The sequence below is a fragment of the Octodon degus genome, unplaced genomic scaffold (genome assembly GCF_000260255.1).
Source record: "Octodon degus isolate 3935 unplaced genomic scaffold, OctDeg1.0 scaffold00001, whole genome shotgun sequence".
Taxonomy (NCBI): Eukaryota; Metazoa; Chordata; class Mammalia; order Rodentia; family Octodontidae; genus Octodon; species Octodon degus.
The window spans coordinates 11506066-11532555 of NW_004524577.1; the positions used below are offsets into that span (position 1 = coordinate 11506066).

Consider the following 26490-nt stretch of genomic DNA (forward strand, 5'->3'; position numbering starts at 1 on the left):
GACTAAACAGACACTTACAAGGAAATCAACAGGTTCCCTAAACTACAATCCAAATCCATTCTGGAACAATCCTAATGAGGGTGTTCAAAAAGGGTATAAGATACATGTGCTACTTCCCCAAGTCACTGTTTGAAATACACAGTGTTTCAAAAAAAAAAAAAAAAAAAAACAACACAGGACCGAAACACAGTATAAAAAGCTACAGCCAGAAGATGAGACACACAGTTGCACACGTGTGGCACGAGGCAGTCTCACAGAGCACTACTTGGGTGTGGTGACCGGCCTTGGGTCTCACCTCTGCCACTCACTAGCCACTACTTTTTCACCTCTCAGAGACTGATTGCTCTTCAGTGATATATGTGGATAAAAGGAACATTTTTAAGTTGCCCTGAAGACTAGTACAACATTATTAAGTTTATATACATTATAGTAATTGCAATTACAATTCCATTTTTATAATCTCAATTAAAATTTACTGCCTTCTGTTTTGCTGACCATTTCTAGGAGCACATCCCTAATTCTGATCAATCAACGTACTTGTTTCCATGTTTAGCCAAAAACAGCTGCATGGTCTGAAGTGCTTCAGATAACTGTTCCTTCTTGGTTGATAATTCCTCACTGGAAATCTGCAAGGCAAAGAAGGGACTTCAGGTTTTAGTCAAGTTTTGATCAAGACTCAAATGATGGGTCTACTTTTTTGATGACTTAGATTAATAACCTATCAGTAAGTAGCAGGTACTAGCCTGAATAAGAAGAGTGCTTTACTTCCAATGCATTAATGTGAGAGGCAGCACTCTACCCTTAATGCCACTGTTTTCATGAACAACTAATAATTCTTTTCTTTCACATTAATAGGACAGTTTCAATAATTAACACATTGCATACTGTCTACCTAGTGGTTATTTGTTATACAAAATGCAGACATGATATCCTATTTACAAACACTATTAGAACAAAACCCTCTATTCATTGAATAAAGAGAATGTGGCTATATATCTATCCTAACCATTTTGAATACACAGATACTAAATGGTCATTCATCTGTATCCCCCTTTTTTTTTTTGTTTAGTTCCATCATTTAAATATCATAGGTGTGTGAACTCAGCAAAATATTCCAAAATAGTCCAGTAGTCCATAATAGTATTGGGTCTTCCACATGACTGGCAATGTCAGAAGTTGCTGACCTGAGTCCCCTACAGCTTAACATAACAACATAGTTTTACTTCTTATACTTTGCTTTTATACTTTTCTGCTGGATGGTTAAGACCAAGGTAAAGCAGGACCTATGTAACAAGAGTTGTAGCTTTTGGGTCTGATAAGGTCAGTGAAATTCCCTCAGGATTTATCCTGAGATCCTGTACCTCAGTTTGGAGATCCTTTATTCGTGTCAGCTATGTGGATGAGTCAGGGCCATTGCTTGACCAACTGAGCAACTAACAATTCAACACTGTTTGTGTGCTTGCCACTGTCTCAGCCCAGTCATGACTAATGTGGTCTTAGTCCCTAGGGGGCCAGACTTTAGCCAGGCCCAACATCAGCCTTGTATATCAAACTACACAAAAACATCTGTAAATGTAGCATACCATCTCCAAAGAGTACCTGTTTCTCCAAGCTCCTAAGTGCAATGCTCCTTTAAAAGACAATCATGGTGAAAGTATTATTCTACAATCTGCAGATCAAAATTAAACAGCGCTAAGACCCTCGCTTATGAAGGGCACTTTGGAGCAGAGAAGAAAACTGACGTGTTGGGGAAAAGCAAGAGGCTGTAACAGCACTTTCTCCTAAGCCTCGGTGTATCATTTCTGAACCTGTGAATCAGGAGTTGCCGTAATCTTGAATGAGCAGAAAGGAGTGGAAACAATGGGCCCGTGATAACACATCCCTATGTATAGTACTGAGAACCAACTTAAAGTCTAGTTTTCATGGTTACAAGTAACATAAGACTATTGGGAATTTGGGATGATTTATTTATATACAGCAAATTTATACAACTGCCTCAATTTTTGCATTCTTCGGAGAGTTATAATTAAAGTCATGTGCATCAAAGAATACTTGTCTCATTTTGTGTGTCTCAGGTCTAAATCTGAGTTAGTACTGCTTTGGAGGATTTGCAGCTACATAATGTGAAGCTGCCAAGAGTTGACAATCCATGTTTCTGAAAAGAAACTTATTCTCGCAAGAAATCTTTGCTAAGTAGCATATGGCAATTTTTAGTTATCTTCCTCTTTGATACAGAAAGAGGAAGATGTTTTAAATTAAATATTGGCATTAAATTACTTAGAATTTTTTGAATTCAAAATACCAAATGTAGCTTTCAAATTTCTCCCTTCTTCCACACTACATATTAAGACTGAGAATATAGCTTTATCTCATTTGAATAATATTTCAAGAATATAACTAGGTCTATAAGCTTCTCCAAGAGAACTTGAGGAAAGGTGTGTTATAGACAAAAATCAGAGACAGGAATACCTGTTTAATCGTGTCAATCATGTCAGGCTTAACTGCTGGCAAGCGACACTGAGGCAGAGCTACAAAAGGGCCTACGTATGACAGCCTCTGAAATTTCCAAATATCAGGCGGGGATAGGAGGAAAGTGTCAGAAAAGCATTTATTTCTCAGGGTGCCGGGGGAGTGGCTTTGTCTTGATGGAATTTTTTTCCCTTAAATACAGCAGCAATTTCTCCCATCAGGAGCATCACTATCAGAAGCAGATCCTAACTACCAATGTCCTGAGACGCTCCAGAGTTGTAGCCCAAAGACATCACAGAGCAGTGACAGCACACACAGCTGTTGTCACCCAACTAATGCAGAGTAGTTGGGAACCAAAACAGCCCTCAGGACTCAAGAACCCAGTGGGTAAGGAGAAGAACCTAACCTTTCTCCTGATGGACTGCAGAGATTTACAAAATAATAATGATCCAGAAAAGCACATTTGAAGTTATTACTCCAAAATGTTAATGTCCTAACTTGTAGTTGCACTGTTCTTCGTTTTTCTGTTTCCATCCGTAAGAGGGAAAGTATGTATCAGCACACGGGCTATTCCACTCGGACAACAGAGTGACTGCTTCTCAGGGATTCCTGCCACGGCACAGGCAGGGAGCTGCCCTCCAGGGAAAGCAGTACCAACAGCGTGCTAGCCGCAAAGTTCACCCACAGTTCAGACTGTGGAATCAGGGGCACTTTCTGCCACACACTCCCTGTGCTTCTTTGGGCAAGTTGTCTACCTCTCTGGCTTTTGTAATAACTACCTATAAAAATTATGGTAAAGAATTTAACATTGTGCTAGGTAGATTCTTAACAACTCAGTAAATTCTACCATTATTAACCAGGACTTCTGTGAATACCTTTTGCTTAGAGAAGGGAGATTTTCCAGCCTTCTCACCATCTCTCAGTGTCTTGCTGATATTTGATACCCATTTCTGCAATTCTTTGGCTTTTTCGACATGCTCTTTCTTTTCTTCTTCCAGTGATTTCTGACAGGTGTGAGTTGGTTTAAAAAAAAAAAAAAATACACAGTCCAGTAAATGACTAAGCTATTAAAGTGATCTCGCCATTAAAAACAAAAATGCAACAACGTTTTTCCATCACACACAGGTTACTGAGATATTTTATTCATTCACTTCATCATGTTTATGATGGGGATGATGTCACACAGCAGATGCATTTCCAAAGTATGTATAGTAGCAAAGAAAGCCAGGAAAAACAATCTTTCATCACTGGTCTAATCTCCCAGCAGTTACATGACTATGACAAATAAAGGAACTCGACTTTATTTCTGAGGCACTGCTTAGATGACTGCCTTTGCATTAGCACTACAATCTGGATTGTCTGGACAGAGAAGCATCAGGCAAGGGAAAACAGCATGTCGAGGCACAGGCAGATGAACAGAGCCAGGAAAAAATCCTTCTCCTCCCCTAATGTACAATACGGTCAGAATGTTAGGTTTAATTTCAAAGTCTCAACTAGAAACAAGAAATTTTATGATGAATTTTTAATATGTGAAGCAAATTATTACACACAAAAAAATAGAACTTTTTATGTTTCTGAAGCAGGACAGACACTGCAGCTCAGAGATGAGGGAACAGACCCCATGGTTTCCTCTCACTCCACGGCGCGCTGTGCGGTGCTCCCTCAGCAAGCATACCCTTCAGGGACGGGAACACACACCCTGGGCCAGATCTGTGCAGGAAAGCGGGGTCTGAAGAAATGACGCCACGAACTCACTGACATTCACCAAGCTCATTCCACACTGTAGTCAAACGTGATTTATGTTATTTTTATTTGAGACGGTCGCACCATGTAGTTCAGCCTGGCTTTGAACTTGGGGTTTTCTTCTGACCTTGGCCTCCCGAGTGCTAGGATTACAGGTGTGCACCATGACAGCCAGCAAACATGTTTGTTTCAGTGTGGGTAAGATTCAAAACAATTATTCTCAAAGCTAAATGGAGCCATTTTAAGGGCGGCAATGCTTTTGTTATTTTCAATTAAAAATTACTATGTCTTCTGAACAATGATCTACTTTGAACCTGAGTCATTTGCATAATTCCCAGGCCACGCGTTCAGTAGCTCTGCCGGCTCTGATCAGATGGCACGCATTAGCCAGCTTGGCCCCTTTCACGGTTCTTTAAACATGTCCCATTAGGAAGAATAGTAGAGGCTAGAAATTCCTGTCACCAGAGGTTCAGACACTTCTATCAGCTTAAGTCCAGTGTGGAAATCAAAGTCAGCTTTTTCTAAGGCTTCCCTGTAAGTCAGCTTCCTTTTGGTCTGGGGGCATATTATGTTTCTCATGTGTGACTTTTGATCTTTGAGTCTGGTAGCTATGAGCACATCTATGATACCTACTTGGAGAGCCTCTTCCACTGACAACCGAGTGTGAGCCTGGGGCTCTATTAAGCCCCCCGTCAGGTACTGGAATTCCAGGCATCGGAGTCCCAGGTCCTTACTGATGATATTGGCATTTATGGCTTCCACTACTGACATCGTTTTGTTGGTGACAGGGTGGCTAATCCCTGTAACCACTAGCTCACACTGTCGCAGCTGCTGGGCGAAGCCCTCGTCAACTAGGCCCATATGCAGAGCTTCAGCCACCCTGTGCTTCTTGCCAGTTAGCGGATCAATGATCCCCCCTGTACTGACTTGGGCCTCCAAGCATCGGAGGGCAGTGATCCGGTCCACCAGATTTCTTCGGGAGGCCTTTAGTAAGGAGATCCTTTCCCCACTTGACGTCAGCCAGTAGCCTGCAACAGGACTATGCAAATCCTTCTTGGGAACTAATCGGCTCAGCAAAGAATCAGCAAGCTCTGTAAGTGTGATGAGGCCTTCCTGATATTTTTTGACCAAAACTTTGTCAATTGTTCCCTGCTCCTGAGCGTCATTAATATTAAACTGTAACCCTGTCTTGGTGTCTATCAGTATATGAGAAGGCTGCCCATAGGATCCAAAAAACGTGGCTTCCTTCCACTGATACTGCTGTCCTGAAAGCTCCAGATAAATGCTTTTGTCAATTAGGTTTCTCTGGTAAGCCTCATACGCACTCAGTTCTGCTCCTGTTTTAGTATCGACCACAGAAATTTTATGGGTTTTCACTACACTGAGATTGGAAATGTCCCTTTCCCCAAAGGGCAACAGAAAGCACTGGCAATCTACGTCAAAGACACACATTTGTAACAGTTCCGAGTAATACAGAGCTTGCTTGTTATTTGGATTAGGAAAAACTCTACTATTACTGGATGGCTCATGCAAAAACTGCAAGATGGCATTATTTAATAAGCCCAGCTGTAGAGCAATTTCTGGAGGGACACGGATTCCTCTCACAGGGTCGATGACACCCCCACTGGCAATCTGGGCCTCCAGAATATGTTTACCTTTCTGTCTGTCAAGCATTCTATTTTCCATGGCTTGGAATACTGAAAATGTCTTGGACGAATAGGAATAGCCCAGGGCTGCCTTCTCTGCCTCAAGGAGTCTAATTCTGAATTCGGGGTCAACCACCCCTTTGAGAACTGCATCTTCAACGGAAAACGTCTGACCGGAAATGGGATCGATTATAAAACCTGTTGCAGCCTGGGCTTCTAAAAAGGCTAAAGCCATCGCTTTGTCTATTATGATTTTGTTGGCTGCTGACACAAATGAAATCTTTTCTTTTGTAGATTCTAGATAAAGCCCTGCAATTGAGGTGGCTTTTGTCAAAAACTTGCTGAGACTTTTCTGAACTTCTTCAACAGTCTTCAGGCCAAGTCGCAGCTGCTCGATGGTTCTCACGTCCAGAAGCTTGGCTTCAAACAACTGCCTGGCAGTCACAGAGTGCCTGAGCCCCTGGAACGCGAACTCTTCATCCCTCACTGGACACACGTGACTGCCATCCGTGTGCTGGGAGCTCTCTGCTTTGGAGTCTTTCTTTAGAGACTCTCTCCCAGCTCCACCAGAGGCTCTGCACCCTTTCAGCATCCATTCTTCAGTACTGGGAACTGGGCTTTTTTCTTGTTTTAATGATGTGACTTCTGCATGCATATCATACTGCTTATTCTTAACTATCTGCAACAGCAATTTGCAAGATGTTAAAAGTCACCTAAAGAATCTATGTCACTTACCCCATTCTCAATCCAAACACAACTCCTCTAACCATTAAGATAACAAAGAAAAGAAAAAATTCAGGTGTAACATTATTTTAAAAGCCTGAAGTTAAATATATTTAAATAGCATGACCGAGATGAAATCAGGTCACAGAATATGGTGAAAATTAACTGCTTGGTTCTTCTAGCTTTTTTTTAAAATCACAGTTTTCAAAAATACTTTTCCACAGATATAACAGTATACTCGTTAGAGCTGCATTTCATCTCATTCATACATAAAAGGAGAATTTATAGTAAAGATTCAAGTAAGTCACTAAAAGCTACATTATCATAGTCCTCTCTGAAGTAGAGAGTCCAACATACTCAAAATAGTTAAAAATTTCATAGAGGAGATCAAAGAATTAAAGAAGAAATTCATCAGTGATAGCTGGTAAGGGCTCAGAACAGAGTATACCTCCAAGGGGGTCAAAAGCTTCACCAGCTCCATCTCCTGTTTGTCATCTTGGTACCTAACAGGTAGGCTGGAGCTGTGCAGAGCTTGACCTCTTAGCTTCTCTATTTCTGATAGTCTTGTAATAGGGTTTGCCTCATCAAAAGTTATTTGTAACTCGGTGCTTGTCTGAGTAAAATACTCTGAATAACACTGCTGGCTTTTTTCTCTCTCGAGTGGAGCCCCTGGCAGCTGGAACTGGACTTCCTTTGGCATCTGTTCACAAACCTGCCCTCCCTGCTGTGGCTCCTGAGGCCATCTGAGTAGCGGGGACCCTGCACTTGGATGAAGGGGTCCAGTGCTCCTAGAGGGGAGCTCTCCAGAACACTGACGCTCCTTTACGGTCACCTCAAAGTCTGGTGTGCAGGTACAGTCTTTGCCAATGTTCTTTTTTTGGATTTCACACTGGAGCAAAACTAACTGATGTTCATGCTCCTTTATCTGCTGGTCCATCTTCTGCTTCAGTTTTTCGACTTCACTCTTCTGGGCTACCAGCTCGCCTTCCAGTTTCTGGCATTTCTGGTAATGATTTGCTTCTACATGCTGTCCTTGTTGCATTTGCTCACGGTATTGTCGGAGCTGTCTTTCGAGTTCTTTAATATTTGTCTCACAAAGCTTAGCATTCTCTTGAGCCCTGCAGTTTTCTTGTTGCAGAGATGCAAAGTCATGTTTAATACCTGAGATATCATTTTCAGTGACGACCTTGGACTCCATTAACTTCTCCATTTTTTTCCGAAACTCTTCTGCTGAACGTTTGAATTTATCAGACTCCTCCTGGAACAGAACCATCTTTCTGTGGGTCATCTGCTCTTCAATGGTCTTTAGGTGCAGTTCATCTTGCACCTTTTTTAACCTGTTATTTAACTCTTGCACTTGAGCTTGCTGCAGCTGAACTTTCTGCTCCCCACGACGCTTTTCCTCTTTAGAAGCGTTCAGTTCAGCACTCAGATTTCTAACCTCTTTCTCAGTATTCTGGATGATAATGTTCTGCTGGTCACACTTGTGCTTAAATTCACTTACTAATTTCTGACTTTTGGCCAGGTCTTCTTCTAGGCTTTTAATTTTTCTGTGGAAATCCTGTTCTGCTTTTGTCTGCTTATGTAAGTGTTCATTTGTATTCCGCAACTGATCCTTAAAACCATCAGCCTGGCTTTTCAGCACTTCGCATCTGTGCTGGATGGCCTGTTTCTTTAAGACTACGTTCTTTGACTCTGCCTGAATTCTCTGCATCATCAGCTTGGTTTCATTATTCTGCCTGGTGAGCTCATCAACCTTTTGCTTCAACTCTTCTGCACACTCATTACTTTTTTCTAATTCTTCATTAAGCCTCTGAATTTTATCATTATTTTCCTTTTCGGCTTTAATATTTTGAAGCAACTGCTCGTGGCTTTTCTCAAACTGTTCTTTCAGATGATCTGATTTTCTCTGGCACAGTTTTGCTCTTTCACTGGAGAATCCCTTCTCATCCTGAACAGAATCAACTTGAGAATTTAAACGCTGGATGTCTCTCTCGGCCACAGCACGTGCCCTGGTGATTCTGTCTACTTCTCTTTGTAGCTTCCCTTTCTCCTGATGGAGAGATTCTAATTCTAACTGATACGTGTGCTTTATTTTCCTGAGGTCATCTGCTTCTTGCTTGATTTCTTCTGCTTTATGTGTGGTTTGGCTCAGCTGTCTGCTAAGTTCCCTAAGCTGCTGAGAATACCCCTCCTCTACCTGATGCTTCCTTTCCAACTCCAACCTGAGACAACTTAGTGCAGTATTTGTTTCATCCAGTTTATCTTTCAGCAAACGCGCCTTCTCCTCAGATGAAGTCTTCTCCAGCTGGAGGGCATTAAGCTCGTACTTCAGCTCTCTCATGTCCCTCTCAGCCTTTCTATTGGCGAGAGTCAGCTCATCCACTTGCTGTCTGAGTTCCTCCGCCTTCTGTCTGTCATGTTCTTTCTGAAGACCTCCTATTCCCATACAAGACAAAGCCTGTGTGGGCAGTGTACTTTCTCTATATGAATACTGAATTTCATTTATTTTTCTTCTTGCTTCCAATTCAACTTTTTGCTTTTCCTTTAACTGCTTCTCTGCAACCTGTCTCTGAAATGCAAGATCTCTTTCCATCTGCTTTACCATCTTCAAGAGTTCTTCCTCACTGTCTTTCTTTCTTCTTAATTCTTCCATTAACTTACTTTTCTGTTGCTCCAAATCATTCAGATTGGAGTCTTTCCTTTTGAGATGGTCTTCCAGTGTCCTTCTCGTCATGGTGTTTTGCTCTAGCTGATTCCGGAAATTCAGGAGGTTTGCCTCTACGGCTGCTCTTTTGGCCTCCGCCTCCAAGGTGAGCTGCCTCACCCGCTCCAGCTCCTGTTCCGTGGCTTCCTTCTCCCTCACTATGGTCTCCAAGTCCCTGCGGTACTGCTGGGCTTCACTTTCAGCCCTTGTCTTCTGCAGAGCAATGTCTTCTACATTTCTCTGCTGCTTTCTCAGTTCAATTTCTGCAGCCTCCTTGATCTTTGGAAGTTCTTCCTCTGCTCGACACTTTTGCTTCTTTAGGTCAGCTACCATCTTTTCCAACTCACTTATCTTTCCGGTAAGTTTGCTGTTCTCCATCACTGTTGCCTTCTGACGCTGAAGCAGATCTGTATATGCCCCGCGTTCAGAGGACTCCTTGCACCTTTTCATCTACAAGAGATGTTTTCAAAGTGTCAAACCCATTCTGTTCAAACTAATTTCTAACAGCTGAAGCAATGTCCGTCTGAATACTCACAGAGCCAAGTGAGCCCAACAAGCAAGCGCCACCACCACCAGCAGCAGCACCGCATTCTTTCTAGAGGAAGCTTCAGAAAGTCAGTAGCAGGAGAAGGCAGAAAACCTGTAGGGCGGGTTTCCTGGAGTCTTTTTTTCTTTTGCCTCTCAGGAATAATTTCACTTTAAAAATTATCTAACTCATGCTTTTGTAACAAGAAAGGACCTTACAAAATACACAGCATGACCCCAATCTTTCACAGATGAAGAAGCTGAGAGGTTAAGTAATTTTAAGACTCACACAACGGGTGATGAGGACAGCAGCACTTTTGCCTCAGTGCGCCTGCTTTTCTGAGAAGATTTCTATCCATGAGAAACACACACAGCTTTCAGTCACCAAGTAACACAAGAGAATTCAGTTCTCAGTAGCTGGCCCAAAGGACGCCTAAAAAGATGCTTACATTCCATGTTTGTGGTTAAAAAAAGCAAAACGGAAAACTTCAGAACAGAGAGGCAAATTCAGAAATAATCTGTAACATGGGGAAGGAGATTACATAAAAACTCGAAAATTCTCAAGTTAAATTTCGTATTTACACTGTCCCCGTGATGCCAAAAGCGCTAGTGCAAAGGCAGCCCTTGTCCTGGGGGAGCACACCTGGGCCTCACACGCTCCACATGCGGCAGCTGGTCAGTGCCATGCCTTCCATCACTCCATCTCGCCAAGTGCTTCTAGATGCCCCACAAATAAAAGGGTATTTGTCAAATATAAATTTATTTTAAATATACTCAAGACTCAGTTCCAATTATTATATAAAATACAGGCATTTTTGGCTTTCTGATGTCATCATCTCGGCAGGGAGGCACCCACTTCACACCGCCAGCACTACATGATCGGACAGTTCTAATGGCAACGTACGATCACTTTACTAGTACGCTGTAAGTTTAGTATCATCCACTCAAAATCCCTGCAGCTGGCAACAACTTAAACAGCAGCAGAGAAAGTGTTTTGGATAGCAGGTCTGACTTCACTGAGATGCTTTAGTAAATTTCCAGGGTTGACTTTGTATTCTAGACCAGTGATGGCAAACCTTTCAGAGCTTTCAATGAAAACAAATGGTAGGGCTTCACCATTACAGACCATATATTGTTGTCAGTTCTTTAATTAATTGTCCTCCAATAATTTTGACTAGAATTCCAATCATTTTCTTTGCTAACCTAAATGCAGTTTTCTTACGAACTCACACAGAAACAAATCAAATCAAAAGCCCACTGCGCTCCAAGCGTCACTTTCCTTTTCTTTGGTGTCAGGTCGACTCTTGGTGACATTATGGAGATGTATCTATCTAAAATATTAACATGTAAATTTTTTATTATTTCTAAGAGTATTTTCCAGTTCTTTATCAAACTTGCTTTAAAAATTAGTCCTATTGGTAAAAGACTGTAAGCACCTCTTTTATTTGTTTTTCTTTTTTTGATTATGTTACTTTCCTCAGGAAGAAATGTATCTATGGCTGAGTCCTCAATATTTACCTAAGAGTCATTTTCAGTGATTTGTTAATAATCTTTGACTGCCTGGTGACTCTAAATATTTTAGCAAGTGCTAGAAAAGTTACTTGAAATAATTTAGATCAAACGCCAATTTCCTTGATTACAGATCTCAAGTTTACTCAGATTAAAACAATCTCAAATTTTCTCTACATTTTTCTTTATACAATTAATAGATAATTTGTTGTCAACATAAAGAATTTCTTAATCAAATTTAATATCCTTCCCCAGGTGCTCTATGATAGTCTCTGATTTTGTATTATTTCTAGAATTAACTGGCACATACCTTTGATTTTATGTTTATTATGAAACTTGGTTTTGGAAATACCTCACTCTCAAGCCTAAAATTTGAAGTCTAAACACTCTACCTTCTCTAGGCCATTGTGTTACTAGGACCCTTAAGTGGCTGGGTTTATAAAGTACTACATTTTGGTCTTTGCATATGATCTTCCGTAAGTAGACTTTTTAATTTTCAATTCATTATAAATTTTTGACCTTTCAAAGGTCTGTAATCATGAATTCTAGATCAGAAAAATGAAGCCAAGCAGCCCCTACATGTATAATCACATATGCACTGTAAGACAGTAAGAAATGACTGGACTTTCCTCTATATACAAATTTAAAGACATGCATGTCATTTAACATGGCGTAAGACCTCTCAAAAATTAAAAAGGCTAAAAAATTAAGGATGCTCTTTTACATGAAGTGATCATTAAGATGGTCACAAGTATGCTGGTTTTCCTCCCTAAACACTAATGGAAGCTTGCTATAAAGTCTTATGAGCTCCATCAGTGATTTAGAGTCAGAAAATGATGTTAGCTCAGAACAGACTAAAATAGTTTATAAAAGCACTCACACTTTCAGAAACAAAAAAGGTAACATCTAATAGGCATCTAGTACTTTTTCTGGGCTTTCACTGCATGAAATGAATCACATCAACTATAATCACCTTTAGTATTTCAACAAAAATCCAAATGCAATGCTGATGTTTCACATTTTACAATTCACTGATTGTGGAATTCAGCCTACTATTTTTGTCTGTTCTGAGGGAAGGAATAGAAAGCGTATAAAGATAATAGAGCAGAGAGTAATTCCTTTAACATTAGAAATAACAGTCTTTCACAACAATTTATTTTTATAAGAAATTCCTTAATCTGTTTCTGAATATAATTTTTAAAGGTAGAGTAAAAGTTTAGAAGTCCTCCAACTTAGAATACTTACATAATCCTTTCATCATGAATCGTGTATTTTTTGGCAAAAACACAAAGGCCCAATCCCCACAATACCTAAAAAATTGTCATGTTTTATGCAAACTACCACTGCTTTAAGTTGGTGTCTTTTTAATATATTTAAATTACAATAATTTCCATGAAGATGTAAGTTCATTAAATACAAAAAAAAAATGGGTTCATACGGTATTTCTGTAGACATTGTAATAGTAGTAATACTTTAGAGAAACTACTTCTCAACTGTGACCAAGTTAAAAAAAATTCTGCTACACGGCTAATATTGCTAACTTAAGTAGGACCACTCAGCCATTGTACTAGAGCTATTAAGTAAAGAATTTGCATTTGTTTTCTATGCTGAAGACTGAACCCAGCAAACAAACGTTCCCCCAGTGAGCTACTCACCAGCCCACCTGAAGTGAAATTTTAAAAATACTTTTCTATTTGAGAAAATCTTTAAATAAACAAAACTCCAAGGCCATTACTCCTTTTTCACTTTATCATGAAACTTGTCACTGCTTCCCCAAACTGCATCAAAGCTCCCACCTCAGGTCCAGCTCCTTTCTATTTAACTACCCACAGTCGTTACCTCTTCCTCTTCCAGTCTTTTTAATGAATCACCGGCAAATTTAATGTACTGTGTCATGAGTGTGACCAGGGAAGTATATCGTGTCCGAAGCTCCATGAACTAAAAGTAAAAAAATAATAACAAAAACATAATTCCCATAACAAGCTGAATGAACTTTCATTACTAATTATAGTATTATCCAGGCTTGGGAGAGAAAACCACACAACTCCTCTATAATCGATGGTTACTGGGCAATCGGCCTATACCATACAAAATATTTCTCTTAAAATTGTGAAGTAAATATTTATCTCTGAAATGGTAAATAATCTTGAATTCATCTTGATAGTAATATGATTTTCTAAAACACATAATAAAATGTATTGTTATGTGGTAATAAAAAGAATTGTGTAAGTGAAAGTGAATAGTGGAAAAGGTTGTACAACACTGTGATGCACAAAAATACCATTAAACTATATATATATATATATATATATTTTTTTTTTTTTTTTTTTTTTTTTAAAAGGCTTGGGCTTGGAATGCAGTCCAGGCTGGTCTTGAACTCACTATGTAGCCCAGGCTGGCCTCAAACTGGCTGTGATCCTGCTGCCTCAGACAGCAAGTGATGGGATTACGGTGTGTGCCACCACACATGGCTAAGGTATATATTTTTAAATAGTGAATTTCATCTTATATATATTTTACCACAATAAAAAATAAAATTGATTTGTAGGATGTTGTTTCTCCCTTCTACTCCTCGCCGTTCGCTGGTATTTTTATTACCTCTTGAATAATGACATCTGCTGAGCTCTGCATTCTCCGGCGTTTCACTGGGGATTTCTGCTGCGAATCTACCATGGCCCGGTAGGTCATGGTTTGTAACTCATAGTCCTGAGGAAAAGTCAATACGAGACAATTAAAGCAATGTCCTGAAGCTCATACAGAGAATAAAACCAGGGATTTGGAACCTAGTTTCACTGCGTTAATTGTGAATAAAGAAAATATTCCTAACTACCTTTTTAGAAATCAATCTCATCTTGGAATTGTTTCCAAGGCTGAGATAAAAGAAGCGATGCACATAATGGTAAGGAAAGGTCATAGGTCTCTTTGGAAGCTCATGAAAGCATTTATTACACAATCCTAGCTGTAGTCAGCCTCCCCTAGCCCACGGCTCAGCAATGAAACCGAGGGTCTGGAACCCTGAGGAATTACTAATAAAATCTGAAAAGTATGAGAAATGTCCGTTAAAAAGTGAAAGAAAAAAAAAAAAAAAAAAACAGTGGTTAATAAGTCTCCCAGCATGCAGCTGGCCGTGCAATGTGCAGAGCACACGTCTGAACTCCAGTCACGCCGCAACATCTCGTATGCCGTCTTAAAAAAAAAAAAAAAAAAAAAAAAGCAGGCTCGGAGTGAGGTGTTTACTCTGGTCTGTACAGATGTGAGGGAGGAGAGATGCAAGGCGGTTGTCTTGTTTGTGTGTGTGTGTGCTTTTCAACATTTCTATCATTTTCTTTTTTTTTAATTTATGTATTCGGTAAAGGGTCTCACTGCACAGCTTGGAGTCATAGTGATCCTCCTGTTTTCAGCCTCTGCAGTACTGGGATTACAGGCGTGCACCACCATGCCCAGGCTCGGTGCCCAGCTCAGTGCACCCAGGGGTGAGCCGGTGCAGGATGTGGTGCCAGGGATCGAACCCCGGTCCCTGCCCTTGCCTACGCAAGCACTTAGTCTGCTGAGCTATCTCACCAGCCTTTTGTGTGTTCTGATAGGGTGCATGTGTACTTCTGTGACTGGTGGAGAAGACAAAGAGAAACTAAACCCATTAGGGAGCTTTCACCTGACTCAGCTTTCACAAAGAATTATTAGGTAAGTGTATAGTAAATTTAAATATGGATGCTCTCTTTTTATATTTCAACAGAGTGAAATGTTCTTAAAAGTATAGTATTACATACCTGAGTATTAAATTTGACTAAATTGAAACTTCTTACCTTCACTATAGCTGAGTACTGTTCTGCGTATTTTTGACATTCATCCATTTTGTTCTGCTTCATTTCTATTTCAGATACCAGCATCTATAACAGTTTAAAAGAAGAAAAGGAATTGTATGCTAGTCTACTTCTTAAAGATGCTCAGCAACTAAGAAATAGCCACGTCCCTTAAGAGCACAGCTCCTGAGCCCCTTGACCCACCAGAGTAAGACTCAGGAGGGAGCCCTCGCATGAGGCTCCCAAAGCGGAAATCACAAAACTCCACAGCAACGACTCAGAACAGCCCTGATGCCCACGGCTCCCACCCATTTCTGATGAAAAGGGTTAGAAATTACTGCTGGCTCCTGAAGACACAAGAAAAGTCTCAAAGCACTGAGCAGTTTGCCAAATATAACTGTTTAACATTTCCTACCAGCATTTCAATGCATGTAGAAACCCACAAAACTACTGAGGCCGGGAAAATATCACAAATTTCCACACCTACGACCAAGTGGTCACTGGGAAACTCGAAAAAATATCCCAACATGTCTCTCCTTTAGTCTCAATGCTTCTAAAAACAACTTCAAAGAAACAAAAATTAGTGGCATCTGTAGGTTTGGATGGCAGGATTTTGGGGCCATATGTTACTCACTTTTCACTAAAGATTTGCTTTTTGTTTTAAAACAGGAAAGAAAAATAAGGCTCATGACTGACCAAACGCAGAGAGCGCCTGGGCACGAGCAGCCCTGCTGGCATACCTTCTGCTGATTCAGCTGTGCGGCCAAGGTCCTGCTGTTTTCAGGCTGATTCTCCTGAATCTTTCTCTGAGTGGTTTCAACCTGCTGTATCCAGTCATCTAAAGGATGACTGGTATCTCTGTAGTACTTCAGGGACTTCCCAATGCCCTCTAAGTCTCGTAACCTAAGACAACAGTAACAGAACGGTTGCACTTTCCCCCAGAATCCACGAGGAAGTAGAAGGTACGGGGAAGGGGGAGACAGCAACCACCCCTGATTCTCCAGGCACAGCGTGGGGTAGGTGCGCTTCACTGAGCTCGGCTCCAAGGGGTGACCACGCAAGCTACAAGCGGAATACAAACACTTTACAGGAGTACTGATAATTCTAGGGATAAAGCCGGGCACAAAAGCCAACATGGGGAAGGAGTAGGACTTCACTCTAAGTTTAATCAATTATGTCTCCAACAGCCACGGCTTGAATCACACAGCAGTTCATTTTTGAAATGAGAAAACAGTTCAGTGAATGCTCGGCATGGGTTCAGCGGTGCTCGAATACCAGTTGTTGTGATTTTCAACTCAATACACGCGACCGACGAGTCACATGTTTTACAAGGACGAGATAATATGTGTGGACATAAATTTGCCACTCAAGAAAAGAATATCATAAAGCATTCAAATCATATCAATATAAAGATAAAAACAAATGAGAAAAGATACTAATCCATTTTTTTCCTAACGTGCCATAAAAGTAGTCCACTTGCTTTTATGCTTTTTAGTTCAGTCACTGAGCAAATGACTTGCAGCTTTCTAGTACCCTCAATCAAGATACCTGAATCAGTTCATGTTTCTTAGATCAAATATATTAATTGCTACACAGAACCCTAGCTAAAAGGTGTATGACTCAGTTGAGTATCAGTTGATAATAACTATAGAAATATATTACTTTTCCTACAAAAAGGCAAAGAGATTATCCATGCAAATGCCAGAACACAGCAATGGTTTCCATAACCTGGAGGTGAGACGCACTCACTCTGGACTTCAGTATCTTGTTGAAGGAAGTAATATAACTAAGTAGAAGTCTCACAAACAACATAGTGGAACTTTTGAAAACCCTGATAAGGTGGATTTTCTTCAGTATACACAGACATCAATCTGTGCTTAAGCTGAACAAAAAAGGACACCAACCTGTTGTCAATCTGCGTATGAACATTTTGCCACCTTTCAACTAACTGATCTGCTTTCTCTTTGTGCCAGTCAAAGTCAAGGTCCCGTTCTTTGTAAGTCTTAAACATCTCATCACTGACAGCTTTTGCCTTCTGCAGCTCATCCTCCAGCGCGTGGAAAACCTCTCTCTTTGCATCTACTTCAGATCGCCATTGCTAAGATACAGGAACAGTGAGAATTACAAAAATGTGTCACTCAGTCATGGAGAATATATTTCTACCTAATGCTATAATCTATTTGCCAATGACTATAAAATCAGATAAAGAAAAGACTGCCTTTCATGCACTGTATTAGCTTTAACCTTATTAAATGGCCAATATTTGACCATCTTTCTATCTTTTGATCTTTAAAAATTGACAAGTTTTATAAAGTTTTGCCTAATAGTCTGTGCATCAATAAATAAGATATAAGCAAGTTTGTTGCCTCATTAAATAATGTCTTTTCTATTATTTGTTATTAATCCCACTGTTTAAGACGAATACATTCATTCAAAAATCACTGACTTAACTTTACAATGCTTTGCAGTAGTTTTATTCGGTGGTTTATATGTAGAAATTCAGACACATATGCATGTAATCACCAAGATTTCCTTTCTTAGATTAACTCTTAACTCCCTTGGTGTATTAAAAATAACCACCTCTGTTACTATTAACTTAAGTTTTAGTTTGACTTTCTCTTGTCATTAACATGAATTAACTATGGAGAGCTGCTGACAAAAAGGCTGAAGCTTCAAATTAAAAGCACATTCTTCAAATTAAAATAAGTGAATGCATATATTTACAGAAAGCTGTGGAATGACAGACAGGAAGTGGGATGAATACCTTTGAAAGTACAAGTACGATTATCTAGTGCTTTATGTTTGAAGATGAGCTCAGTGTGGGGAATACTGGAGGAGTACGATTTAAAAAATACCCACGATTAAGATGCTTACCTTTAAAGTACTTATTAAGTTCTCAATATTGTTCTTGTCAGCTACAACAGCCTCTTCTTCACACAGTTTGGTTTCATAGAGTTTTACAAGGGCTTCTGCAGCTTGAGTGTTCTTTAATACCAAATTTACTCTTTTCAACCTTTACAAGGAAATTAAACATAACTCCTGCTGTTAAATGTTTGTTTTTGCACAACGCACTCCTAAATCGCCATTACTGCAAGTGACATGGCCCACTCCGCCTCACACCCCAAGAGCCCACTGGCTGTAAGACGCCTTTTGGCTGACTTAAAGATGGGGATACAGGGAGAAGAACCCCAGGCTTCTGCACAAATGAGCTACATCCTCAGGCTCTGTTGTCCCCCCCGCACCCCCAAGACGGGGCTAGCTAGCATTTAAGAAAAGAGATTCTAGCATAAAACAGTTTCTCCGCTTGTTTAGGACAAACATGAGAGAAAAACCTGCAAGCTACCATAACTAAGCTGTGAAACTGAAGTGAGAGAAGCTCACACTAACGCTGTACACTACTCTCTCAGGCACATCCTCTTCCGACATGGAGAAGCATCAAAAATCCATTCCGATATTTAATATGCTCTTAAGACAATAAAACTGAACATTTATGTTCATAAAAATAAATTTTTAAATTAACAACATATAAAGGTGACAGTTTTAAAGCACACTACGTAGGAACACAGAAGCAACTCACTTCTCCGTGTACGTGGAAGACATGGAGTGGACTTGATTCATGTTCTGAAGCACCACGCTGAGCTCAGATCGTAAGGTGGGCATGGACGGAGAGGCGGCGGCCTGACTGAAGAACTCCTCGCACTTGTTTGTGATGGATCCCAAATCATCTTTAAGTCGTTCCAGCTCTTTCCTTAGTTTCTAAACAACAGAGAACAAAGAAAACCCATAGATATTAGGCAATCAGGATGTGAGGGCACACTGGCTGTGACATCTGTCACCCCACAGATCACCAGGGTTGGTTGATATTAGGCAATCACGCCACATGGAGTATTTTTCTTAATTTAGAACCCCATTTTACATTATCACCTCTGACTTTACAATTTACATATTCTTCCCTTTTTCTTCAACAAGAAGCTAAGATAATGACTTTCCAGTTTTACAAGGAACAAACGAACATGCAATTCCCACCTGTGCATGTCCTTAAACCTCAACAACTAACTCAGCGCCCTGGCCACAGAGTGGCCACAGAGCCACGAGGCCTGTGAGGCCAGCAGGATGTGTGGAGGGTCCCTGGTCCTGTGTTTCCCTGGCCAGGAGGGGAGTGAACTGCAGCATCCTGGTTTACTATCAGCAATAAATACCTGATTACCAAGTAACCAGTGTGCAAAGCTGAGCAGGCAAAAACTTACAAGAGCAGACATTACAGGTCAGTAAGACTCGACACCTTCAGGTATTTTCCCAACACACGCATAGCTCTCACCTCCTGCTCTGCGATTCTGAACACACTTTCATGCAAATCATCTCTTTCCAGGGGAGTTCGGATCTGTCTAATCAACCGATCTTCACAGTTCTCTAACCGAAGTCTAATGTTTCTAACTTCAGAAATGTACAGGTTATAAACCGATTCCTCTTGCTCTTCTGGAAAAATAAATGCAGTCATCAGAAAACATCTTTTCCACTTTGGACACTCATGTTCTTGTTTTAACAGAAGCTTTACTGTTACAGTTACAGCTGTGAGACTAACAGTTCAGAAGGGTTTCTGTTATCATAAACTCACCTTAAAGTAATAGACCTTAATATAACCTTTAAAAGCTAAGAAGAGTTCATAAAATTTCCCTCATACCATCTGAAGTACCAGTTTTGATTTATAGAGTTCAAAGAAACAAATATGCTATGGTTCTTTATGTTCATAAATTTATACTGCAGGTTAATTATAAAAATTATAAATACTTAAAGCGAAAAGCAGGTAAAAAATGTACTGAATGTTCAAGATTCAAACTAAATAAGATATTTTACCTCTGAATTTTTTCTTTTCTTTTTTGTAGTGCTGGGTATTACACCCCAGACTTCGTGTGTGCCTGCCAAGGACCTACCACTGAGTCACGCCCTCAGCCCCCCGTTATTCTAGTGAACCAGCAATTGTGTCATTCATCACAGGCAGAGTGGTGCAATGCACGTAAGACTGAGATCACCGTTCAGAGGGCAAAATAGCATGGACTGAACGCCCACTGGGAGAAAAACACATTCCTAGATTTTACCTCTTTCTGCAGATTTAAGAAGTTCTTGATAATACTGCTTGCATACATTCACTTCCTTTTCCAGCTGTGTTATATCTGAGCCCGAAAATATCTGGGATTCCTGGCTGTCTTCCAGAAAATCTTCAAATCGGGACTGTAGATTACTCAGAACTTGCTGGTGTTCACCAGGTAACATTGTCTTTATCTAGAAAGGAACAAAGACAGATATATTAAGGACTAAAAGGGAATGAGATCAATCTCAAAGAATATTCCAGCTTACATTAACAGTCATAAATAAAGAACCATTTAAAATTCCTCTGTGTGTGTGTGTGTGTGTGTGTGTGTGTGTGTGTGTGTGCGGAACCAGGGATTGAACTCAGGCCTTTGTGCTTGCTAGGCAATAAAATTTCTACTTTTTTATTAGCAATTTCTGCTTTGAAAAGATAAGTCAGTGAAATTCAAGAAATGAAATCAAACTATGCCTGTGTTCCGTATGTCTAAACACTATGTCCATCTCTCTACCTTTCAGTAAGCATGGAACAAAATCTGTGATCTCCAGATTGTGGTTTAGGTAAAGAATGTCCCTCTAGCAGGACTTCCCAAAGGTGACTGAGTCGGGGACAGAGAGCTGACCTGCTGGTGGCAGGAGGCCGTCACTGAGGCCTGACCTGGAGGGACGCACTGGCCTCCCAGCCTCCCCCCTCCCCCTCTACTTCCTCGCCCCCATGACGCAAGCCACTTCACACTGCCCAGGTCCTTCTGCTCTGACTTCCTCTCGGGCAGGAGCAAACCACAGACTGAAGCCATCAGCCAAAACAAAGCTCCCCTCCTCTAAGTTGCAGGTGTCAGGGTAGCTCCCCTAATGAGCAAAGTGACTAAGACATTAATTCTTGGAAAGTGTTTGTACGTGGCAGGCATGGACCAGGAATTCACTGAGCGCTTAACATTACTATGGGTCTGCTGGGCCCCACCTTACACTAACAGCAACTCCACCTCACTCAGTGGCCCACACTCATGGACATACCAGGGTGATGTGCACATTTACACTTACTGAAGCCACGTTGCTAGCTCGAACTCCTTCAATTTCATTGATGAGATAATGCCAGGACACTACGCTCTTCATGTTTATGTGAGATTCATGCCAAAGAGTGAGGACATTCTGATACTGTTGCTCAATTCTGAAACACGTAAGAGAAAGCACATCTTTTCACTGCTCCTTCTGAAAACAGCCTCAGCCCTGGTCCTAGAAAGCCTTCACAAGCGCTCATATCTTTCACCTTCAGAAAGCCTCCAAGCCAGCTGTTGTCAACACCAAATGCATACACACCTATTCGCAAAGTCAACTGCTTCTTTGTTTGGTGGAGGAACAGTGAAGCACACCGACGGAACCATAGCCTCGTTCCCAGTGGGACTAATGACCTTCCATTTGGCGCGGTGGGAGTTGTTGGCCAAAACACATTCGTCGTCTTTGTAAATGGTTATCTAGTTTTAAACGAAGAATAGAACAACCAAATGAGGTCACCATTAACTAAACCTTTCTATGCCCAATCTTAGGATTGTTTTTATGGGGGGCAAAAACTCTACCATGAGTAAGGACTATGATATTGTTTTAAAGACACATGAATAAGCCAGGTGTGGAGGTGCACTCAGGAGGCTGAGGCAGGACAATGGCCATGATTTCAAGGCCAGACTGGTTTACACAATGAGTTCAAGATCTGGTTGAACTACCCAGTAAGGCCTTATCTCAAAAAGCCAAAACAAAACAGGGCTACTGACAGGAACTGCTGTCTTAGGACCTGTACGTACCTCGATCTGTCTGTAGTCACAGATCGCAGTGATGGGGATCGAGGTCTTGAGTGGACAGTCAGGGTTTCTTGGCTTGAGCTGAATTATGCTTTTGGCTCTCCCCACCAGGCTTGCCACTGTGCTCTTGTACTGCAGAAGCTCTTCTTTCTCCTCCTTAGTGAGAGAGAGAATGGATTTTGAAAAGTGAAAGACGTGCACTCTCCATTCCCTCTGGACTGCCACAAGGAAACCTGGCCAGCGAAGCACTCCCTGACTACCTGGCCTCAGCTTCCCATTTTTCTCAGTGCCTCTGGCCTCCCCTCTCCTTACAGGGACTGGGGGCTTCTCCCTCTTTACCAGCGGCCAATGAGGAAGGAGCACATCACATATTCTGCTCGTGTCACGTGTCTCACAGCTCCCCGCCAGCACACAAGCACACGAAGGCACAGATGCTATCTGTCCTGCTTACTGCTTTATCTCTGCAGCCCAACACAGTGCCTGCGCTAAAGAACCATTCTAACAAGTATTTACGAAATGAACAATGACTAAGGTACTTTGTTGTATTTATTATCAATGCTAAAACAGTGTTTAAATGCTTACTAGAATAAAGTGGAAATACCGAATGCCAATAAAATACAAAATTCTGCACATACAAAAGTACAATTAAACACTGTTAGTAGGTGTGAGCAACGAAACACACAGGACTTCTGTCTTAATACCATGGATTCCTGAACAAGGTCTTCCAGTTTGTGAATGCTGCTAGATCTGTCACAGCTGTACTTCCGCTGGATGGCGTCTTTCAGATTCTTTAGGTAATCAGCAGCTTCTTTGGCATCATTGAAAAACTAAGAGAAAATAAAATGTAGTAATTAAACTACACCACGTGCCTGGAGAGCTCGGAGTTGTCAGTGTAGGTGCTTGGGCCCTACGTGGCACTCACAACTGAGAACAAAAGCAAACACATAGAAAGGGTCCCCCTCCTCTGAGCCCAACAATCAAAATTGTATTATTTTGATGCAAGGTCTACTTTACTTTAGGGTCTATCAATTTTTAAGTAGGGTGGAATCTAAGGAGATCATAAATCTCCTGAAAAATGAAAGGAAGAGTTGACTTGGTTGCCTGTCTTCAATGAGTGACATTTCCTTAACGGGGGATATGTCTGCAGAATAAAAACACTGTCTGCCACGTTGGGGCCTTAAAAGGGTTTCTGTCGTGTGTGTATGCTGCGTCTCTCCTGCACGACATGAACACAAGCCTTGTGCCCTGCACGCAGACGACACCAGCTGTACCACATGCACGTCTGTATGGCTAACAACTAGCAAGGATTTCCTTAGTCAAAAGCCCGGTGCCGTCCACCCCAGCGGTGATTCTCCCCACACACCTCCAAATACGCGGTGTTCTCCTTTATGTGCTGCTCCACGCACTGGCACAGCTGTAAGACCCAGCTCCACTGCGTCTGCATTGCCGCTTTGTAGGCCTGAAAGAGAAAGCACAGCCCCACGACGGCTGAGAGGACACGCGCTGGGACGGGTGCAGTGGGCACAGCGCTTGCACCGTGCGCACGAGGCCCTGGTGCCACGGCCAGCACTCAGCCAGCCACAGTGTGTGCGAGGCCCTGGCGCCCCGGCCAGCCCAGGAAATGCACACAGGTGAGAAAAGGAGATGTGCATATTGATGCTATTTAAGCAATAAACACCTCACTGTCTAACAGATGATGGCCTGTTCTGACTCAATGAAACTTGGAACCCAGGGAGCCAAACGCTGCTCCTCATCTAAGAACTCCTGTTTCCACAGCCAATTCTAACGTATATATGTAAGTTTTTAAAATAATCTAGTCAATTAACTCTCAAATTTAAACCTCTTGACGTTTTTCCTTAATATACAAGAAAAAAGATAACTCTGGCTACTTTTACATGAAAAGAGTATTTAACATTCAATATAAGTGCAAACCTGCCCCGAGGAGTCTTCAAATAGGCCTTCCCGTAGGAGGCGACACCCTTCTCTCTCCTATTTGTGTGTCGATGACACCGGGGATCGCCCCCAGGGCCACTGTGCTGGCTAAGCACTTGGCCCTTGCTAACTGCTATTGCTGGGCAAGGGGCTCACTGGGCTACAAAGCCCAGCCTACAGCCCTGTGGTCCTCCTGCCTCTGCTTCTGTCTCTCAGAGGACTGCGATTACAGGCCTACACCACCACAGCTGGTTCTGAATTTTTATACTACTAAAACTCCATGATGCCTTCTAATGGCAATACATGGCTCTGTAGTTTTCTTCCTTGTTTTTTGCTGAGGACAGGTCTAGAGGGAGTAAAAAAGGCAGTGCACACCTCTTGTCAATGTGCTTCTGAGATCATGTTACGCATAATACATGGATGTTATTTAAAAATTATTTACTTGAACTTTTATTTAACACCAAGTACACCTTTCCTGGAGGGCAGTAAGTACTACAGACTGGGTATCTACCTGGTGAACACCCAACACCCTGTACGGTCACAGTGCAATTCGCCGCCCTCCAGGAGATGGCGCTCGAGGCTCTCCTACCCGCAGGCCAGCCTGGCGGCCCTCCTCCCTTTGCGACTCCCTCCTTCCTGCTCCTGCAGGACTGTGTTCAGGCCTGCCCTCTCAGCGGTTGGTGGGCAGCACAGGCCAGCATGCCCGCTCACATCATCCACTTGATCAAATTAGGGCTTCTGGGTTTGCTGCCTTCTGGTGCAGGCAGGCGCTAAACCAGGGCTGCCGCTGGCCTGCCCGCACCTTCGCCTCCACCAGGAACACCAGCCATAAAAGACACATCTGTGCACTGCTGCACTGGCGGCTTTTCATACAAAGCAGGAAAGTGCTGATAACTGCACGCTACCCGCCTCTCTGTTCTGGGCACTGGAGAGGCCAAAGGCATCGGGCGACGAAGGCTTCATTTTTCCCCATTGTTTCTACACGACAGTAATCAGATTCACCTTCACATTTTCCATTCCCATCAAAACACAGAATCTCATTTCCTAACAGCTTTCTTCTCTGTATGTTATGTTCCATTTATGGTTCATTATTGAACAAAAGTATGCCCTCAACGCAGTAGCCTGTTTCCTTCCCCAGGTGGAGGTCCTACTCTTTTATGTCTTTAAATTTTTTTTCTTTGTGGAACCGGGGATTGAACTCAGGCCTTTGCACTTGCCAGGCAAGTGCTTATTCTACCGAGCCATGTCCCCAGCCCATGTCTTAAAAATTTTAAGTGGAACTTCCTATCAACACGAGTTGTATATCACATCAAAGAGGTTAAATATAGCGTTCTATAAGACATTCCTAGTGAAGCCTGATATTTTTTGTAACAATTTTAGTGGACAAAAACTATATGACTCCATCCCTCAATTTTGAGTCCAAAGTGTATCAGCTTTCATGCACATTTCTGCCAGGTGTGGCACTGTGACCCTTCCCGCCCTACAATGTTAAGTCTCCTCGCTTTCAGAAACAGTGATCATTAACTCTGACTAGAATAAATCAGCCCTAAAAGTTATAACATCACCACTGCCAAGCTGCCCGGGCAACCTGAGAAACCTAGCACCAGTGGGTGCTCAGCTGTGACATGCTCACCACGCACCATGAGCACAGCTCTGTCCCCAGGTACCCAGACTTTGCAAAACCCAGTCACAAACGAAAGTACTAAATCAAATCATAACATTTCTTGAGAACTCATCAAGTTCCAAGAACTAAAGTAGTCAGAGCAAATTATGCCTTCTCATTGCCATTCTTCCCCACTTTTGGTAAGGAAATAAAGCTTGATAGATTGTATCTACTACTGCAATTTTAACATAAAATTTAAAAGTTTACAGTCAAGTCCTTCATAGTTACAACAATCCACTTCATTAGCCAAAAACGGTGACAGTGCTAGGTGACTCATTTGGAGAGAGCAAGAGATTGAATGGCAAAACCAGCACAATCTGTCACAAATATTATTTTTGAGCCATATTGTAATAAAAAATGTGGCAGTTTGCACTTTTCAACTTATCAGCCATGAAAGAAGGGTAACAATCACATATGTATCAATATTCAACCCAGACTGTTACACTTCCTAACTCACCTCAATAGTTAAGCGGGCTGGGTGATTTTCTAGAAGAAGCTGCTCTGCTATCTCCTGAACTGACTTAATATTTTCTTCCTTTTGTTCAAGTTCTCTCATTAATTCCTAATTTAAGAAAGAATTAAAGAGTATGTCAGGAAAAAAACCCAAACCCTGAAATACAGCTTCAGCAGGCAGGCACAAAGGCTGCACTTACAGTGTGGTAATCTTTTTTCCGGGCTATGTGAGTATTTCTCTCACTCCAGTCATAAGCAACTTCCTCCTCTTCTTTTTCATTCAACCAAATAAGTTCGTTAGTTGCACGAGTTACAAAGTTATGGAGTGTGTCAAGGTGCCGTTCCTGATTCCTGGATGTATTCTTTATAAAGAAAATTGTTAATCATACCTTCATTCAAAAAGCAAACAAAAAGCTTAAAAACAAAGAACAGAAAAACTTAC

At 41.5% G+C, this 26490-nt stretch overlaps 1 protein-coding gene across 9 annotated transcripts in view; it reads right to left on the bottom strand.

The window, feature by feature from the left end:
• Positions 1-26490, bottom strand: part of Dst (dystonin) — a 482621-nt gene that overhangs the window by 158803 nt on the left and 297328 nt on the right. For 6 of the 9 annotated variants that reach the window (XM_023700937.1, XM_023700975.1, XM_023701043.1 and 3 more), the window contains 19 exons: positions 26249-26410; positions 26053-26157; positions 23364-23459; positions 22702-22827; positions 22004-22156; positions 21525-21679; positions 21249-21375; positions 20219-20402; positions 19441-19598; positions 18700-18878; positions 17997-18135; positions 17027-17220; positions 15863-16025; positions 15126-15209; positions 13921-14028; positions 13162-13260; positions 7030-9738; positions 3345-3473; positions 538-626 (listed from right to left, as the gene is read on the bottom strand). In XM_023700937.1, the coding sequence (XP_023556705.1) occupies positions 538-626; positions 3345-3473; positions 7030-9738; positions 13162-13260; positions 13921-14028; positions 15126-15209; positions 15863-16025; positions 17027-17220; positions 17997-18135; positions 18700-18878; positions 19441-19598; positions 20219-20402; positions 21249-21375; positions 21525-21679; positions 22004-22156; positions 22702-22827; positions 23364-23459; positions 26053-26157; positions 26249-26410 (5159 nt within the window). The remainder of the gene's footprint in view (positions 1-537; positions 627-3344; positions 3474-7029; positions 9739-13161; positions 13261-13920; positions 14029-15125; positions 15210-15862; positions 16026-17026; positions 17221-17996; positions 18136-18699; positions 18879-19440; positions 19599-20218; positions 20403-21248; positions 21376-21524; positions 21680-22003; positions 22157-22701; positions 22828-23363; positions 23460-26052; positions 26158-26248; positions 26411-26490) is intronic. The other 3 variants (XM_004623003.3, XM_023701151.1, XM_023701123.1) reach the window with 1 other exon arrangement.